At 36.3% G+C, this 19,999-nt stretch overlaps 1 protein-coding gene across 1 annotated transcript; it reads right to left on the bottom strand.

Annotated features, from left to right (window-relative positions):
• Positions 1-8,949: 8,949 nt before the first annotated feature.
• LOC131060746 (GATA transcription factor 19) lies at positions 8,950-11,014 on the bottom strand. Its single transcript, XM_057994121.2, has 2 exons — positions 9,865-11,014; positions 8,950-9,725 (listed from the first exon to the last, which is right to left on the bottom strand). The coding sequence occupies exons 1-2, from the start codon at positions 10,396-10,398 to the stop codon at positions 9,273-9,275; spliced, it is 987 nt and encodes a 328-aa protein (XP_057850104.1). The 5' UTR covers positions 10,399-11,014; the 3' UTR covers positions 8,950-9,272.
• Positions 11,015-19,999: the final 8,985 nt, after the last annotated feature.

Genomic DNA, 19,999 nt, shown 5'->3' with positions numbered 1-19,999 from the left:
GTATATGGACCACTTGGTATAGATTCATGTTGAGGAACACCATATCTATTTTGTCCATGTATACCATACTCTGCATGCATGTCATGTTCTAATGTGTTGCCCCCAAATTTGACACGGGGTTTCCTTGTGTCCAAATTTTGAGCATGCCTTTGAATATCCAATTGCTTTGGTGGTTGATCCTTAGCATTGGTATGTGATTGAGCATATCTGTCTGCATAAGACTTCCATAATGGTCTACGAAGGTGAGTATCATATGCTTGACCATGTGTGTGTGGGACTACTGGTTTTTGAAACAAAAATGATGATGATTCAGGTACCATATGTGGTCCTCTATTGCCTCCACTATTAGGCCTTCTTTGATCCATGTTGGAGTGAGTTTGTTGCAAAGGTCGATTTTCCATTATTTGAGACATGTCAAAATCATGAGGTATTTTGGCTCCACTTTGTGCCATCATTTGTAAGAAGTATTGTCTATCCCTCCTCATTATTTCCTCAACCAGTCGATTGAAATGGGGATTCATAATGGATTCTTTCACATCTGCTGAATGTACGGAAAAGTTGTCCATATTGTCATTGTGTGTATCATTGTTGTTTGTAGTGTCCATGTTCTCAACATTTGGAATGTTTCTATAGGCATCCATGTCAGGTAATGTAGTATGATCGGAATTGAAAAAGATATCATTATCATACTCATAAGAACTCATGTTTGCGGACTCTTGAGCCTCTTTAGTTTCTCTCCTAGATTTTTGAAGACGGGTTTCAACCATGAACTAGGTATTGATCGAGATGTGTGAGACTAGATGAAAAAGTATGGAAGACCAAGAGTTGGATGGAATGTAAATGAATCTGAGGTGTATTTGCAATGTCCAAAGTGTAAGACCAAGTAGGTATTTAGTAGAGTAGGTGTGACTTCCAAAGAGAGGATAGTTTCTCTTGATGAGGTAAGTTGACCTTGACTCTAAGTAAGACCAAATGAGACCCAAAGGTAAGAAACCTTGATGAGGGACCACTTAGCAAAGTGTTGTTGTATGTAATGTGTTGACAAAGTATGGTGAGGACAAGCAAGTGACCTTTTGACTCAAGTTTAGACAAATGTGAATGAAATGTAAGGTGTAAAGCAATGATAGACTTTGTGAGACCCAAGGACAGGTTGACTGCTAAATGAAACCCTGGAGAAATGACCTAGGAAGCTCAAGGATTCTGAAACTGACTGTGGTTGTTTGCTGGACTGTAAAAAATTTTCAATTCTGAACGCAAACGCGCCTGTATACTTCGCAGATGTGGTTTCCTGCCACAGACGTGGCTCTGTTCAACACAGACACGTCTCTGAGATATTATTGCAAAGTGTAATGTTGATTCTGGGAACATAGACATGTTTCTGTCCTTCACAGACACGGTTATACAACACAGACGCTATTATGTCCGACACAGACGCGTTTCGGCAAAATTTGTGCAATTTTTTCCAATCTATGAAGTCGTTTTGTTGTGACCAAATCTGACTGTTTGACTGTTTTTCGTGACAAGAGGACACGGTGTTGATAAAGACCCAATGTTTGCAAGTGTCTAGACTCAAAATGACTTCAAGAAAAGTGTGTTGTTCTGATGTAAAATTGTTTTGCATACACTTGAAGACACAAAAGACACAATGTTTTGCTGTTTGGTCTTGAATGTTTTGAATGTTTAAAATAAGTCAAGCACAATTCTTATGGCTGGCCAAGACAATAGTTGTTGATCCCACATGGGGTTTTACCCCTGAGGCTACGCTATTTAGAGTGGATACTTAGATGTTTGACCTCACTGGCTCCACCCTCGACACTCACTTCTCAGGTCAGCCAACCATCAATCCCCACGAAAACTCCCTATGGCGAACTTTGTATCTCTACTAAGAACCGTATGTGTGTGGACCGCTACCAGAGGTCTAACCTCCTTCCCCAACAACTAGAAGGATTTGGGCTTCTAAAATAAAGAGATGCTAGTAAGGGCATCTGCTCGTGTGGCCATACATGTGGCACTTTCAGCTCTGTAAATACAGAAGGCTCCCAGCCGGTAGGGGTTATGCCCTACAAATGACCAAATAAATTTGATCAAACGAGTTTATGGGGAAACATAGTGTCGGTATGAACTAATCAGCACACGTTATCCATAGTTTTCACCATGAATACATTTGTTTATAGTGGTTCGGAAGAGGTGGGTTTTCCTCACTACCACTTGGGTCGTTCTCTTCTCACTAGTAGTCCTAATGACCACACGAGAAGACAGGCCCTCTAAAGATTAAACAAAAAGAGCCTATTGCTCAAGACACAAAAGACAATGATTCAATTTTAGTGCACCAATTGAAGTGTTTGCTAGTCTATGAAAACAAAGCACACAATAAAAATCCAAAAACCCTTGCCAAGGACCTGCAACAAAGAGTTGTTAGTAGTTTGGATTGTTTCAAATAATCACCCCTTCCTGCAAGCACACAAGTTAGGTAAATTTTAAATCCAAAAGACTTTGTAAAAATAGGGGCCTTCAACCAAACGATTTTGCTTTCAAGACAAGCTGCACCAATTTCGTTAGCTAGATCTGAAAATGTTAGCGCAAAATAAACCAGATCTGAAACCCTAAATACAAAATCCAAAACTGAATAAATAATCCTAAAATTTGAAACCAGTAAACATAGACGCGATTACCCTCGACACAGACGCGACTTCGTGACGCAGACACGGTTCTGTGAGACACAGACGCGGCTCCAGAACGCAGACGCGACCTCTAGACACAGACGCGGCTAAAAACACCGCAAACGCGACTTAATAACACAAACGCGCTTTCCCGGAACCTGCAAAATAAAATACTGCCAATAACACAAACGCGATTCCAGATGTCGTAGACGCGCCAGAAAATCAAAAACGCGATCCGAAAGTGCGCAGACGCGGGAATATCAAAATGTTGCCGAAAATGTCAGATCTGCAACTTTAAAACACAAGATCTGCAACAAGGATGTTAATGCAAAAGGGACAAGAGTCTCACCGAGCGTGCCAAAATGTATATGGTAAAAATGGATAACAATATAATAACGATATTGAAAGGCTAAATGAATTCAACCACAAAACCCTAGCCTAACAACAACAAAGATCCACCATAACATATGAAGATTACCTAAGACAATGCAAATCAAACGAAATAACAAAGATTATACCATCACATGTCCAATAGGGTTTGAATCTCCATTCTTCCTATCTCCATTGATCTTGCTATATATTTGCTCTCAAATTTTATGTGCACAAGAGCTCAACAAAGAATGGAATGTGGTTGCAAGTAGGGTCGTAATGCAGTCAAGTGCATAAAAGATGATTAGAATAGAATGAATGATTAGGGTTGATAATGAAGGAAGCATCTCCTTATATAGAAGACACAATATGAAATGGAGGGATAAGATTGAGAGGTGTAAAAGGAGGTCGGCTATGATTAGAGGGTAGGTAAAGAAATAATAAAATAATGAAAGGGGTAGGTAGTGTATGAATTAAGAGATGAATGACATGTGTCATGGGTAGAAAAGGTTAATGAATTAATTAAATAAATAAAGATTTATTTAATTAATAGAAGAAGTGGGATCAATTAAATAAATAAGATATTTATTTAATTTAGGAAAATGATAATTTAAATAAATAAATGTATTTATTTAAATGAGAAATAAGGCTAGAAGAGGATAAATGAATTAATTAAATAAATAAAGATTTATTTAATTAATAGAAGAATTAAGCTAACATAGATCTTTCCTTACAATTTTGGGTGTCTACACTAACATAGATCTTTCCTTGGACTTTGACAAAAAGGCAACCCCCGGCCAAAGTTTACCAGCAATGGTTGCAAAAGTTTGTTAGGACATTTTAACCTCCTGAAGAAGACAAATATCAAGTTTCATTTCCAAGATATATTGTTTTATAGCAAATTGTTTATGGGGACTGTTAAGACCCCTTATGTTCTAGGAGAGGAACTTCATTTCTTGTTCCTATTGATTCCATCAAGGGTCAGTTGTCCGCCCCTTGCAAGATCTCTTGCCATAACTTTATGTCTCAGCACCCTCTCTATTGGTCTTCCAACTTTACTTTCAGCACCCACATTTGTCTTCTTAGCTCTGGTTTTCTTCTTCTGGTTTAGTCAATCCTCATTATCCGTCGGGGGAGAACAGGGTGCTGATAACTTCACACAAGAAGTCGGCAGGGGGGAATTAGCCACTCTTTCTGACATCTTTGCCTTGCTAGGGGGACAGAGAGGGGTTGTGATTAATAGCTTATTTTCACCCTGAGGGGTCATAACACCACAGGGGTTAGAGGAGGGTTGTGGGGTCGTGGGGATAGATATAGCAAGAGGCTTGGGGGAGAGGTAGCCATCACCCTTAGCCAAGGAGGGGGAGGCAGGGGGACCAGGGGATAGTCGTAGACTTACCACTGGGGGAATTTCACCCTCCTCCAGAGGCACAACTAGGCTAGATTTTTTCACTGGATCTACAGGGGTTTTTAAAAAATCAAGGATATTTCACTGTGGGGGTAATCATCAAAGATCTCACTCACATTAGGCAATCCCAAAGGGTTGAGGAAGAGGGAGCACTTGGGCTTATGGGATCATCTACAATAGCCTTTTCTTTTAGCTTGGGTTCTACAGATGTCGGGGTCTTACACTCAACATACGTGTGCCCTTGTTTAGCACATTTCTGACAAAAAAGAGTAGCACTTTCAAAGACAATGGCCTAGGACCATTTTCCCCACTTGGACATGTTATTATAATCTATCACCTAGTTTTTCCTCTATTAATGGACGTTTTCAAGGTATTAAAAGTTTGTTGTGATGTTTTAATTATTCCAATTGTATGCAAATTCTAAGTAGCTTACAATGGCTTCTTTCAAATATTTCAAGCTAGAACAAAATATTTTAGCGATTTGTAGTTTCCTAACTACCTATTTTGATGAAAGTGTAGAACATTTTGGTATCAAATATTTTAGAATTTACCATAGGGATTGAGTGAAAATTGAAGTTTGGGATAGCAAAAAGATCTTCAAGAGATTAAGAGCTAGTCCCACACACTCTTAAGATTGGAACACGAAGGTGGAACAAAGAAATGAGGAATGGAAGAAAAAAAGTGTAAGATTTTTAATCATACAAAGTCACATGGAACAAGTAATGAAGCATCAATAATGGGTAAGCCAGCAATAAGAGAAATTAGCTTGTCAACTGATGCAGGGGGAAATCCAAACTTAGCCGCCCAAATTCAAACTAGAAATTATCATGAATTAAAATGTTGCAAATCAACTAACAACTTGAAATAATAAGTTTCAAATAGGAAACTTCTTCTATTCAAATTCAAGAAAATGGCCTCAAATTAGCCTTACATCAAAATGGGTTTTAAAAACCACAATCTATAGCAACATGGGCTACATTACATTGATTATTTCTACAATTTTGGAGATGACAAACATGAAGTTTAATGGAAGCTTCACCTACAAAAAAAATTGAGGTCTTCCCCTACCCTGTAGCTGCAACTTCAACATTTCTTCTCCTCATTCATCCTGAAACCTTCAATCTTCTTCTTCTTCAAACTTCCAAAAAAATTGGAAATGTGGATCCTCAAATGAGTGTTGAAACTTGCCTTTTAACCATCATAGTGCCCAAACAAGGAAAGACATCTTCCCAACCAAGAAATTTCCTTCAAAGCTTCTAGATGCTTTCTCAACTCCACTCAATAAGACCCTGAAATAGAAACTTCACAATAACTCATTCTTGGGTGCCCATTTTTGAATTTTCAAAATAAAGTAAAATATTTTGAGTGAAGGCAAGTTGTGACTCCCATTTCCCACACCCAAAAAGAAATATTCCAAATTTGAGGAAGAATATTCTAAATTCAAATTTGAATTTTATTTTCATCATGGATGCTCCTATATCATCAACAAACATAAATGACTCAATAATAATTATTCATGAATGTCTTAGTGTGATATCTAACCAGAAATTTTGGTATCAAGGATATGAAAAAGAAGAGAAGGGTGACCAAGCATAAGTGGGGAGAAGATGAAGAAGAAGAAGAGGTAAAAATGGAATACCTCCTTTCAAAGTTAATACTAAGGTAGAAATCAATACATATGAAGATCAAGTCCATGCAAATATATTAGCTACATGGTTGAAAGAAGTTGAGGTGTACTTTAGTGTCCATAATAAAGTGTGGCTACCTAAAAATGAGTGGTCATGTTCTTGTTTAGTAAGAGAGTTACATGCTTCTATAGAAATTAAAATGATATAATGATACATAGATGGGGAGCTTTCAACGACAACATTAAGTCACTTTATTTTAGGTTGGAAAGTGGAAAGAATCTATGACTACATTTAATTCAAAGACAAGCCATGTTGCTTGGAATAGACTTGGAAGAGGAGAGCATTCTTATCAAATACATGTGTGGGTTGCATTCTAACCTTATAAGAAGAGTCATAACCACCATGCCAAAAAAAATTAGATGCAACTTGGCACATTACATTGAAGATAAAAAAGCATAAGGGTGAAACCTCCAAGCAAGGACAAGAAGATAAAGATCAGCCCAAGAAGGAAATAAGAAGTTTAATAAAGGAAAATGTAAATGAATGAAGACCAATACTATCGTACATCAATGGAAGGATCTAGAAACCATTGTTCTTATTATAATTGACGAACATACTAAAAATAGGTGTTGATGTTGCATTCAAAGTTGCACTTGATGTCCATGGCTACTATCCATGAAGAGGTGAAAATGAAGACAACTTAGGCATAAATGAAAATTTTGATTGTATAGCTACAAGTGTTGTCATGACAAGCAAGGAGATAGAAGCCATGAATTAATTATTTATTCTCAAACTCCATGTCAAGAAGATTGAACTTCTAGATCTTAATTCCCAATCATTTGAATTCAAATTATATACTTAAGTCTTAGGTTAAAGACATATGATCATCCTCTAACTTGCCCATTTAGTTTAGTTAAGTAAATAAGGTTGTTGGTTGAGTTACAAGTTAGGAAAATGTATAAATTTTAATTTGCTATTAGCACGCAATATGTAGATGAAGTAAATGCTAATGTGATTTCACTTGATGTACTTTATGTTGTGCTTGGGAGCCATACTTTATATAGGAGATAAAATATTAATTAGAAGGGCAAATTAGTACACCAATGTATCAAGGATCAAGGATGGAATCAAATCTATCGTCAAGAGACACCAAAGCAAAGCAAAAATTGGAGACACCAATTCAAAGAAAAAAATGTTATAATAAGTTTACATCAGACCCTCGAGTTGATTCAATAGACCAAGTAGTCAAATTGTTTGTTATTATTTAAAAGAGGATCTTAGGTTTGAATGAATTATTGGCATCATTTCAAGATTTTTTCATGAGACAAAAAAAGGTGTAGAGCGTGAGATTCACTTCCCCTCGAAATCAAAGTTGAAAATGATGCTAACTAATATCATATGATAGAAAAGGAAGTTTATAAATTTATGCAATAATGCAAGTTACTGATAAGATATTGAAACATATATACTCGAAAAAAACCATAACGTACAAGATATGTAAACAAGTATACTTGAAAAAAAGACCATAATGCACCCAAAAAAAAACATGAGCTATCTTAATAGATAAAAATGAGACATTATAAGTCAATTGAAAATTTAAAGTAGGCATTTTCTGACAAATTTATTATCCATATTAATCCTAGCAATAATAGAGGATCGGACAACTTGTGTGAAAAGCATATTTGACTTCTGCTTATAAAGGAGGCGCATACCTCAAAAAGTGGCAGGTCATTTCAGTGTGATTATAGGGTACCCCCTTACAAAAGCTATACTTATCGGCCTATATGCAAAACATAAATAGGAAAACTATTCATCTTCTACTTCCAAACCCACTTGAAAGGAAATGATTGTATACACTTCTTCTAGTACAACAACTTTGGAAAAGTATGAAATCCACCAATGAGAAAGTATTTGAAGAATTATCTTTTTATAATTGATAGATTTAGTAAAATCACATCTATTTCCCAATAAGAAGATAACTGAAAAGAGACAGTTGATATAGTCTTCAAGGGGGTAGACAAAAGAGATTTATAAACATCAAAAAACCAAAACATGCTCTCTGTAATTTAAACAATCTCTTTTTCTTGGACTTCTATGTCAAATGCATCTATAACCTGATTTGGTTAATGGTGAACGGTAACTTGAACACATTTTTGTCCACCAAATATCAAATAAATGTTAGAATTAGGGCATCATCTAGCAGAAAACTCAGAGAGTTGACATGCTTAGAAAGTCACCGGATAATAAGTGAAAAGACAGTACTAAAAAGTTAACCTCTCAATTGAAAACCGATCCATTTACCCACATCTAAACAGAATACAGCTGCCATTCTCAAGTCCTTTACTGTTTGCCATAATACAATAAAACAAATTTGCACCATATTTTATTATTAGGTAAGAGTATTTTATTCTACACACCAGACGTTGGATAAGCTTGGAAATCGATCCCATTACCCACATGATTCCTACAATATAGTTTAATTGCTTACTTTATTAATTGAATAGATATAAATGCCCACAAGTGGCCAACAGAAGCCAGTGGAGCGCATTAAAAACACAAGTACACGGCTAAAAATTAAAAAACGTTTCAAAGTGGAGAGGTTGAAGACAGTAGATCTCATAAATAAATAACACTTGAATCCCTTAAAACAGGGACGTCTACCATGACCTAGACCTGTTTATTTGACTCGACTCTGCACAATCTCCTCGTCTACCATTTGAATCCAACCTACCACACCGTACAAATCCATACACATGACCTGCAAGTAAAATGAATCGGTCTGAATGCAGCTTCTTAAAAGATGCAGAGCAGATCTCGTGAGAAAATCTAACCCAAAAAAACTGGTAGCCAATCCACCATCGTCATTGATTGTCAATTCCTTACAGAAAACATAAAATGTCTCGGTCGGAAATTTGTTATATTAATATACCCATTTAACACAAATGGACGAAAAACATACAAATCGATCACATCACAGTAAAAGAAGGAAACCATTTTCCATGGATGATAACAAAAGATTCAAGGAACCACGCTTTTTACATGAAATTCACAAAGCACTGGGTTAAAATAAAAACATTGACGTCTGTCTGTGTGTATGGTTACAACATTTGTGTTTTGCTTCAAGCTATGTCGTCAGTGTAAGTAAAAGTGTTTGCTGTGTGTCGTAAAAACAGTCAGTCAGTATAAAGGTTAAAAGAAAAACATTAACTAGCAGGAGGCGACACCCCATGAAAGAGCCATGAGAAGCATGGCGCCTTCTTCCTCATCCTTAGCCATGGAGTTCCTCATTACCCCATAGCGCAGCAAACCCTTCCTAATTCTCTCCACCCGCCGCCATCTCCTCAGCGCCTCCACCGCCCGATTCTCCTCCCCACCTGGTGAAGAATCGGCCTCCGACTGTAAACTGCAGCTCGGCACCATGGAAGACCGTCCGCCTGCGAGACTCTTCATCTTCTTGCGCTGATGATGGTGATGATTATGATGCTGTTGCTCCTGCTGCTCACCAGAATAAATTTCCCTATCTCTCTTGCGCTTGCCATTGATCTTGTTCTTGCAGGACGGTGAAATGGGCGGCGTAGAAGGCGACGATGGGCGGTCGCCGTTACTTGACGGACGCTTTCCCATCTTCTTATACCTGATACCGCATGCATTACAAAGCGTCTGCAACATAACAAGAAAAATTGCCGTCAAAAAACGGAAACTACGCAGTAAACAGAAATTAAATATAAGGGGATATATACAATGGATATATCAAGAGCATTAGACGTATACACATTGAATATATATCAATGTAGCATACCTTTGGACCCTGCGGGCCGTTTCTCCAGAGAGGAGTCTTGACAGTCTTGCAGTCTGCGCACATTTTGGCAACAGCAAGGGAACCTTGGCCGTTACTTTCACCATTTCCATACACGAGATTTGGCGGCTGGGCTTCCTCTTCCGCCATGCCTGCGAATTTGTCAATTTTTTCTTCTCCGCTGGAAAATCCATCATAACTATGTGAATCTTCCTCTTCTTGCAAAGGAAGACCGACTCCTAAAGCGAGAGTATAGTCAAGCTCGCTCTCCTGCGCCATATATTTGATCTTCTCCTCCGCAGGTGCAGGGACAGGTGCTTTAATGGCGGCGGGCGGAGGAGAAGTGCCTTTCATCTCTAAAGCCGTGCAATTCACGGCATACAGCGGAGGCTTCTTCGTCAAAACAACGCCTTCCGCAGGCGGCGTTGCTGAAGCTTCAGAATCGTCCTCCGTTTCCATTTTCTTGAGCCAGAACTTCTTAAAATGACTGTGCCCGTACACAGGCGGGGACAAATAAGCTGCCCTACCTTGCAACATCTTTCCAAATCGCCTATTTTCTACTCACAGCTCCCCTACAAAAACAGCCTTTCGATCAGACACAGCTGCCTGGTATTTTCTTCCATTCACGCGCCCCAGCGCTGCAAATAACAATGGGGGCAAAACCAAACAAAGACAGATACCCTTCTGCACCAAATTTATGCTCACCGCCGCTAAAAACGCCCAAAATCTCAGACTGCAACAGCAAAAAGAGTCTTCTCCGAAGAAATTCAAGGGCAACACCAAAAAAAAACAGGCATTGAAACCCTGATTGGTTCATAAACCAGGCCTAATCACACCAACGCTTTCCACCGACTCCACTGATGTTCCAGCATCAATGGTGCAAGGCTATATATAATATGAACTCCACCAAGCAGCAGGCTTTTGCTCCTGCTATGCTATGCTATGCTATGCTATGAAACCCAGAGACTGATTTTTCTACTTGAGCTTCCTCTACTGGTTATACCTAATCCCTGCGCTGTTTCCTCTTCTTGTTTCTTTTCAACTTCTGCGTGTATCCTGTTTCTTCTTCTTCTTCTTCTGCCGGGGAGAAACAAACAAGGACTCAAGATTGATCAGGACCGTCCATCATGTCACTTGGGAAGTTATTACCCGTCCATCAGGACCATCTACAGCCGTCCATACATCTCCATCTGACGGCTAAAACGTACCGTTATTTGAATTCCCCCCACGACACAGGACAAGTGGATATTCATTCCTGTTTATTGAAAAAATATATTATTATTATAAAAAAACGCCTGAAATTTAGGTGGAGATATGACCTAAAATCCATTTCTATTTAGGTGTGTCTTTTTTGTAAATACATCTAATTCTTTGCTATTAAGTATTTAGTATTTATAGTTTTCTTTTTTAAATTAAATTAAATAAAGTTAAACAAAGACTTGTGAATGTTTCTATTATGGAAATTAGAACCTTTGCATTTTGGAGGGGTACCCAATTTTTAGGTTGCTTGTTTTGGCAATTCTTTTTGATAAAAAAATTTGCTCCTTAGATGAAAGTAAATGTATAATGTATATTGGGGAAGGAATCGATTATCTTCATGTTAAAATTTGAATATTTAATTGGAGAAGTCGTGTAATTTTATTGGGACTCATAACATAAGGTTATGGATACAGTTTTAGAGAAATATGTATTGGATTAGTTGTGCAAATTTTTGAGGTGGTTGTAGCGCAAGGTTATTGGGGTGTCTATAAATATTGGGTGTCACCAAATGATCATTTTTTTACCTTTTTGCACATAACGAATCCTTAGGCATTCTTTGTACTAAAATTGTAAGGTAGATGTTTTAATATTAAATTTAATGGAATATAGAGTATTTTATATTAAAATTATGTAACATTTTTAAAGGTTTATTGGAGAAATTAATTAGTTCTTTAATTTATCTTACAGGGTAGCTAAGAATGAACATTCATTTACTCATGAAATAAGAAGGTTACATAGACTCAAGGATTCAGATATTGATCTTACTAATAAACATTGAGAAATTGAGGTATTCAATATACAAGTTTAGTAGTGTACACTTTTTAAGATTTCCATGAAACTTATGGATAATTTGGATTGATTACAACTCATATTGAAGGTGGGGTACTCAAAAAACTAATTATATCCATTAGTCATCGTAAGCTAGTCTAGGCTATATGTAGGTTAACATGTGAAATCTCAAAACTAGAGTACATTATAACCAATAATGCAAGACCTTAAGCTACATTATAACCAATAATGCAAGACCTTAAGCTACATTATACCCAATAATGCAAGACCTTAAGCTCTTCCTTAAGAGAGTAGATCTTAACATTAAATTAATCTGACTTATCCCTTTTGATTAACAAGGTTGTCCATTCCTGATTATGAAATAAATACTCGTGATTAATCAAGTTATAGAATCAAAGAATGTATTTCAAGTTCAAAGGCTAGGCCTACCTATACTTATAGGTCATGCAAGTGCCTACCTAAGTAAGTCTTACAATCTTAAATAATTTCTTATAGCAAGAACTCAACCAAGTCATCCTTGATTTCCTAACTTATGTAGTCATTCTAATGTAATCAAGACACTAAATCCAAGTCTCGTAATTCATGACATCTTATTACTAGACTCATTACCATTCATTCTTGGTCTTAATAAAGAATATGAAGGGTGGTTGTATTTCTTCTAGATCATAACATTTTAATGCATCTTCCTATGGGATAATGTGTAGTCTTAAGTTCACCTAAATCTAAATTAGGTAGACATATTAAGGAAGTTAATCTAGGATTCATTCAAGTGCTAAGTCCTACTTGGTATAACATAATTATAATTAAACTCAAGTCAAAATCCTAAAGCTAACGAAACATAATTATCTAAAAATTACATGTCAACAACATGTTCATGATCAACTTTTATAAACCTAAGCGTATCTAGATTATAGTCAAGATAAGGGATTAGATATTACCAATGTTTCATTAGTTATTTTCCTAGTTCTAAGGACTAGCCCAAGTATCAAATCTACTTTTTGATGATGGAACATAGTAAACAATGGGCCTTGTGAGTAATTTGTCTTAAGGCACATTAGTAAGATCCACACATATGCTGGGAAAAGGTGTGTTGTTCACCTTACATGGTATTTGTAATGTAAAATTAATATTATCTATGGTGCACCTATGGAATATAGGGATGCATGCATCACATGGGTTAGACATTCTTAGAGACATTTTGTATGATGTAACATTAGAACAAATATTTAATGTGGGTTTCCCATTGAAAAATATTTAATTTTAGAAAAAGTAATTATCTAAAAGGGAAAAATTACTACCAAAAAGTAATTTATGAGAGGGACGTGGTTTTGTAATCTCATGGTATTAAGCACATGGTTTTTGTAATACCACTCGATATTTTTATACAAGCTTATTTCTATAAAAGAAAGCACATGAATAGTTGTTGAGGTTGGATATCATAACCTTTAGCTTTTTGGCTAAGGTTGATCGAGCGTCTCTTATCAGTTACACATGTGAGGAGATGCTACAAGGTTCTTATTAATTTATTCACATGGAGTGCAATCAAGGAGCTTGATGTTTCAAAAACCATGTTTAGACTATACCATTATATTATAATCTTAATTCACAAGATAACACGTTAAAATTGTGAATGCTTTTGGAGGCTATGGTTGCCATTTTAACGGTTTTCTCAAGGTACAATTTATGTCATCTTGATGGAATTTTTTTATATTATTTTTCACTATGGAGTCTAAATTATTGCTTGTATTTTATTTCAAGGATTGTGCGGAAATAGTTTATTATCGTTAAAAAAAAAAATCTTTCATTTGATATTAGAGCCTAGTTATCATGTTGTGGGAGATCTCCCTATAATGGTTAACCCTTAGAGAAGTAGATGCTTGTGCATAATTGAATCCATGGTCTTACAAGAACATAATGAAGGGAGTTTTAACATTGCATGTGTGTTTGCAAACTTGGGTTATTGTACATCTAAGGATTGATGGAGATTTGGCAAGTGATTTTTCTATTAGGGCTCTTTTGTGAGGGTTTTGAGGGTATTTTTTTATTAGAGACCTCCTAAAGAAAATCAAACCTCACCATTGAGTTTAAAAGGCCAAAAACCTATGGATCTATATAGAAACTAACTATGTTTGAGCTAAAAAATCATCATTTGAAAGCCCTCATAGAATCTTCGACTCTAAGATTATGTAGTGACACAAAATATTTATAATTGTAAGATTGTATAGTCACTATTATTGATATTCAATACAACATATTCTATGGAATATTTCTCACTTGCATTAGTCTACACCCATAGGGAAAGTTTATATGAAGTTGCAAAAGAAAATTAATAAATTAAACAAGCTTGAAAAAATATGAGGAGGTTTGTGGGAATAAATGTTGACGTCATTAGGGACCGACATCATTCATATGGAAAACCAAACCTATAGGTCTATGGGCATCCCTTGGTTATAACTAGAGCCAATGGTAAAAAGCCACATGATAGATGCTCACAATCATCCCACTCCACTTAGGATCCAAAACTCCCCCTTGAGAAATTTATATTTCATAATAGAGGAATCTTTTTGTGAAGAGTGCAACTTTCACCCAAGGACTCTATTCTTTGTAGCTCTTTTAAAGTGTCGTGGTATTTGTGGCTTTTATAGATTGTATTGTTTTGGATATAAAATGTTAGTTGGAAGCCAATTTTTCTTTCCTTGTTTAGATAGGTCATATCTTGTGCCTGTGGCATCTAATTTTAGACTTTTTATCAATTATGAAGAGCATTTTTTGAATACTTTGTAGTTGATCATTGATCAAGTTTAATAGAGATGTTGATGTGTGATTTGTTCACTTGCATTCAATTTAAGATATTTGTTGGTTCCTTTTGTTAGATAGTTCAAATAACCAGAAGACAACTGAGAGGATGGGGGGTGAATCAGTTGTCACCAGATTACCAAAACCTTAAGCAATTAAAACTTTAATACCGGAACCCAAAATATCAATACCGGAATGCATAAACTAATTACCAAAATAGCAGATAAACCAATCAAGCATGAACAACAATTAGAGAATAAATACCATCCACATGACACCAAGATTTGTACATGGAAAACCCAATAAAGGGAAAAACCATGGTGGGAAGCCTACCCACAGTCAGATAATACTTTTGCAGTAAGTATGTGATTATAATTGAGGGGCCTACACTTGCAAGAAGGCCAACAACCTATAGCACACTACTCATCACAAAAGGAGTCTCACCGACTACATAGAAATCCATACTACAATCCGGAGGAAAGAATGAACTACAAGGATAGCATCTCCTATGCCTGAATATAGTTTCGGTTAAGCTCAATACCGAATGACTAAATCCTCTTACATAAACCCAACTCGATCACCAATGATCGACCAAATCCTCTGCATGAATGATTATTACATTATTCACTCTTATTCCATTCCATGATTATCTACAATGAGATCTTGCATCATATATATACAAACTCTCGACCACAAACAATAAGGTCGGCCACTAGACATAAATCAATTACATAATTACAAAACATGTTGGCCAAAGACCAAACAAATAATATCCAATCCATAAGACATTTTGGAAACGCATCGATAAGTCCAATCCACACATTACATTAAGTCGGTCCATAACCTAGATTAATCGGGACCCAATTTAGGTCCACACACGCTAAAGCAATTATCCCAATCAACTAAGTCTCGAACACGATCACCATCAGCATCCTGAATCTCCACTAGAAGTTGCACCAACACCACTTATGCATATCATCAAAGATCTTCAACAAAGCTTTGTCAGTGAAACCCTCGCCGGAACAACAAACAAAGCTTACCAGTATATAGGATAGCATTCGATCACTAGATCAAAACCAACTAACTGAACCTGAATCTAAGTAGCATGAATAAGCCAATTCCATAACCCAAACATATCGGAGTATGTCGGATCATCATGATCTAATCCAACCAAAAACCAAACAACCTATCGAGACCAGAAGGATACCGGTAAAGCAACCAAAATAGCTAGTGTTGACATCAATGACAAAACATCAATGCAACATAATCAATTCCTCGAAATGGCCAACAATCACCCCATTTGGCATTGATGACAACACTAGATGTGAAAAACATCCAAGTGCCAAGAAATGCCAAACAAGTCTCCCCTAATGGAAGACAACCAATAATCTCCCACACAAAGATATAGCAATGAAGTTCTGAAACAAAAACCAAACTCCCCCTGTGAATGATATCTCTATAAAGCTCTGTTTTTCACATATATCTCCCCCTTTGACTTCAATGCCAAAAATCTGACAAAAAAAACAAAGAAAACACAAAAACCACTGAATCACAAGGCTAACTACTCCCCCTGAGTAGTAGCATCCCCACATCAATCCAAAAAGAATGATATCTCTGATAATGCATACCAGACTGATGCCAAAAAGCATCAATCAGTTATGTGTCGGAGGGGCAGAAACCCCTAATCCGTCTCTCAGGTTCTCAAATGATTCTTTAGGCAAAGGTTTAGTGAAAATGTTTGCAATCTTCTCTTTAGTGTTCACATAAACCAGTCGAACATCATTTTCTTCCACCTTCTCCTTCAAAAAGTTATACTTGATAGATATGTGCTTTGTCTTAGAGTGAAATACCAGATTCTTTGATATGTTAATAGCAGCAGAGTTATCGCAGTGAATAACTATTGGTCCAATGCAATGCACTTTAATATTCTTCAACATTTGCTTCATCCATAGAACTTGTGTAGAGTTAGTAGCAGCAACAACATACTCAACTTCAGCAGTAGATAAAGAAGTACATGATTGTTTCTTGTTGATCCATGAAACCAACTTCTCTCCAAGAAAGAAAGCTCCACTAGAAGTACTTTTCCGGTCATCAACATCACCTGCCCATTCTGCATCTGTGTATGCACATAAAGTAAAGTCATCATCCTTAGGGTACCATAAACCATATTCAGATGTACCTTGCAAATATCTAAAAATTCTTTTCACCTCACTCTCATGATTCTCTCTAGGATCACTTTGATATCTTGATGCAATACAAACAACATTCATTTCAGGCTCAGTTTGAGTCAAACATAGTAGACCTTCAATCATACACCTGTATCATGTAGGATTTACCGGTGCAGATTCATCTCTCCTTGACAATTTTTCACTTGTGACCATAGAAGTACTTACCGGTTTAGAGTCTACCATACCAAATTTCTTCAACAATTCCCTAGCATACTTACTTTGACAGATGAAAATACCTTTGCCAATCTGAGTAATCTGCAAACCTAAGAAAAAATTCATTTCCTCAATCATAGACATTTCAAATTCTTTCTCCATATTTTTAGAAAATTTCATGCACAACTTATCTTCACCTCCAAAAATGATGTCATCAACAAAAACTTCAATAATCAATATATCATCATCAATGACTTTATAATATAGATTACTGTCAGCATTACCTTTAGTGAAACCAAGATTCAAAAGACATTTATCTAATCTTTCATACCAAGCTCTAGGTGCTTGTTTCAATCCATATAAAGCTTTCCTTAACCTCCAAACCATGTTTTTATCATCTGAAAGTGAAAAACCATTAGGTTGCTCAATATAAACTTCCTTATCAAGATCCCCATTCAAAAAGGCACACTTAACATCCATCTGATAAACCTTGTAGTTCTTATGTGTGGCATAGGCAAGAAATAATCTTACAGCTTCAATCCTAGCTACAAGTGCAAAAGGTTCACCATAATCAATTCCTTCCTTCTGAGAATATCCTTTACAAACCAATCTAGCTTTATTCCTTATAAATTGTCCATCTTCATTTAATTTATTCCTAAAAACCCATTTAGTTCCAATAACATTCTATTTTTAGGCCGGGGAACTAAAGTCCATGTGTTATTCTTCTCAATCTGATCTAATTCTTCTTCCATAGCTTTCATCCAACATTCATCTTTACATGCTTCAATTACTAATACCGGTTCAACTTAAGAAATTAAACATACCTCGTTAGTTGCCAATCTCCTTCTTGTCATCACTCCACTTTTCTTATCCCAAATGATCTAATCTTCTGAATGATTCATCCTTACATACCTAGGAGTCTTATGATTCTCTGTTCTGATGGTATGATGAAAGAATAAGTATACGGTAGATTACTGAGAGGGGGGGGGGTGAATCAGTAAATAGAAAAACTGATACAAACTTCCCAAACTCAAATTCAAACATACAAAGTAAACTTATCAATGAAATACCACTGTCAAGATCAATACTCATAAGAATACCGATTGACTGTTACAACAACTTAACAGTAAACAACATTTAACTTGTAAACATCCAAATGATTTATCATATGCCAATGTTGCATTTCTCAATGCTTTCGGTTATCATGCCTCATCAGAAAATAGTTAAATAGTTAATCATAAGATCATAACTACAAAAACATTCACCACATGACAGAAGTATTTATACATGGAAAACCCAAATAGGTAAAAACCACGGTGAGATGGGACTCACAAGATAATATCTGAACTATTTTGAAGTTTTCCCTATTAGGAGCCAAGCCTATTACAGCTTTTACAAAAGTCCTGTTAAGAACTGATCTTGTTAGGAATCACTCGGTTAAGGGATTGACTACAAATGCCTTGTTAGAAGCAAATACCTTGTAAGGAGTAACCTCGGTAGAGGATTTAAAAATCCAATCTAATGGACCACCTTGTTAGAGGATTTAATAAGTAACCAAGCTTGTTAGAGCTTACCTGGTTAGGGGATTTCAATTCTGCTGTAATTGTTAGAAAACAACAGGAGTTTCTTGATCTGTCTAAATAACACTACACTTGCTTGATCAGATCCATTTAAGCTTTTATCTGCCTTTACTCAAACTGCAGACTCATTCTCCGGTTTGGCAACCACACACTCAACTGATTTCTGCCAACTCTAAACAAAACAACTTCATCGACCTTAAATACAAATCAATTAGGGCGGTAACACAATAAAAATCTAATCCTCTCATTGAGATTACAAACAAGTCGGTACAAGCATGACCGTTGGATTTCATAGCAATCTCTAAACATCAATCAAGAAAACCTCAACTACTCCTTGATTACCGCTTCATCAAGCTTAGTAACTCATCACATGTTTTGCATTAGATGCTATACACTTTGCTCATTCCCTAGACAAACAATCGGGCCAAAACATTTTGAACTTGTCTTCATACAATGACCTTGCGTGTTACCATCATTACCGCTCAACATCAAATCATAAACCAACATAACCAATTCAACAACCTTAATCGGTTAGGGTTTAACAAAAACAACTGGTAGGGTTTACCGGTTACATAACATAGAAAGGTTTTAACCTTTTACTCTAATTATCGGTTCAACTCACAAACTTACATACTGGTTTACAATAACCTTCACAAAGCTCTTCCTACCAGTTATAAGGCAATATCAACAATATCATTACCGGTTTAATTGACATCAATGACAACATAACATATCATAAATGCAATCTTCATGCAAATGCCAATAGTCTCCCCCGTTCCAACAATCTCCCCCTTTGGCATTGATGGCAATACAAATATCAACACCATTTCTTTGTTGTTGTGATTGTGAATAGGAATCCTGGTTTATATTACTAAGTATTCACATGCTCTATCTGTCTTCAGTCTGTCACTGGTTTTCCTTCCCATAATCACATAATTCTTCTCCCCCTTTAACAACAATGCCAAATTGAAAGTAAAACATGTAATGTCAAATTTTCACTGTGCATCAACAACATACTGCAACTTGATGCTCCCCTTATGGAATACATCCACTTCTACATCAACCCTTGTAAAATTCTGCAAGTGATTCAAGGACTGATGCAATCAACATCATGTTCAACTAACTTAATGAAGAGGGACAACCCCTAATTGACTTCTAAGATACTCAAAAGTAGTCTTAGGCAAACGTTTGGTAAAAATATCTGCAAGCTACTCCTTGGTAGAAGCATGCTTTAAGATAACATCTTTGATCTGAACTTTTTTCCCTCAAGAAATGATACTTCAATTCAATGTGCTTGGTTCATGCATGCAAAACAAGATTCTTGGAAATATT

The sequence above is a fragment of the Cryptomeria japonica genome, chromosome 10 (genome assembly GCF_030272615.1).
Source record: "Cryptomeria japonica chromosome 10, Sugi_1.0, whole genome shotgun sequence".
NCBI classification, from domain to species: Eukaryota; Viridiplantae; Streptophyta; class Pinopsida; order Cupressales; family Cupressaceae; genus Cryptomeria; species Cryptomeria japonica.
The sequence above is the reverse complement of the archived record's forward strand: the minus strand, read 5'-3'. Positions and strand labels throughout refer to the sequence as shown.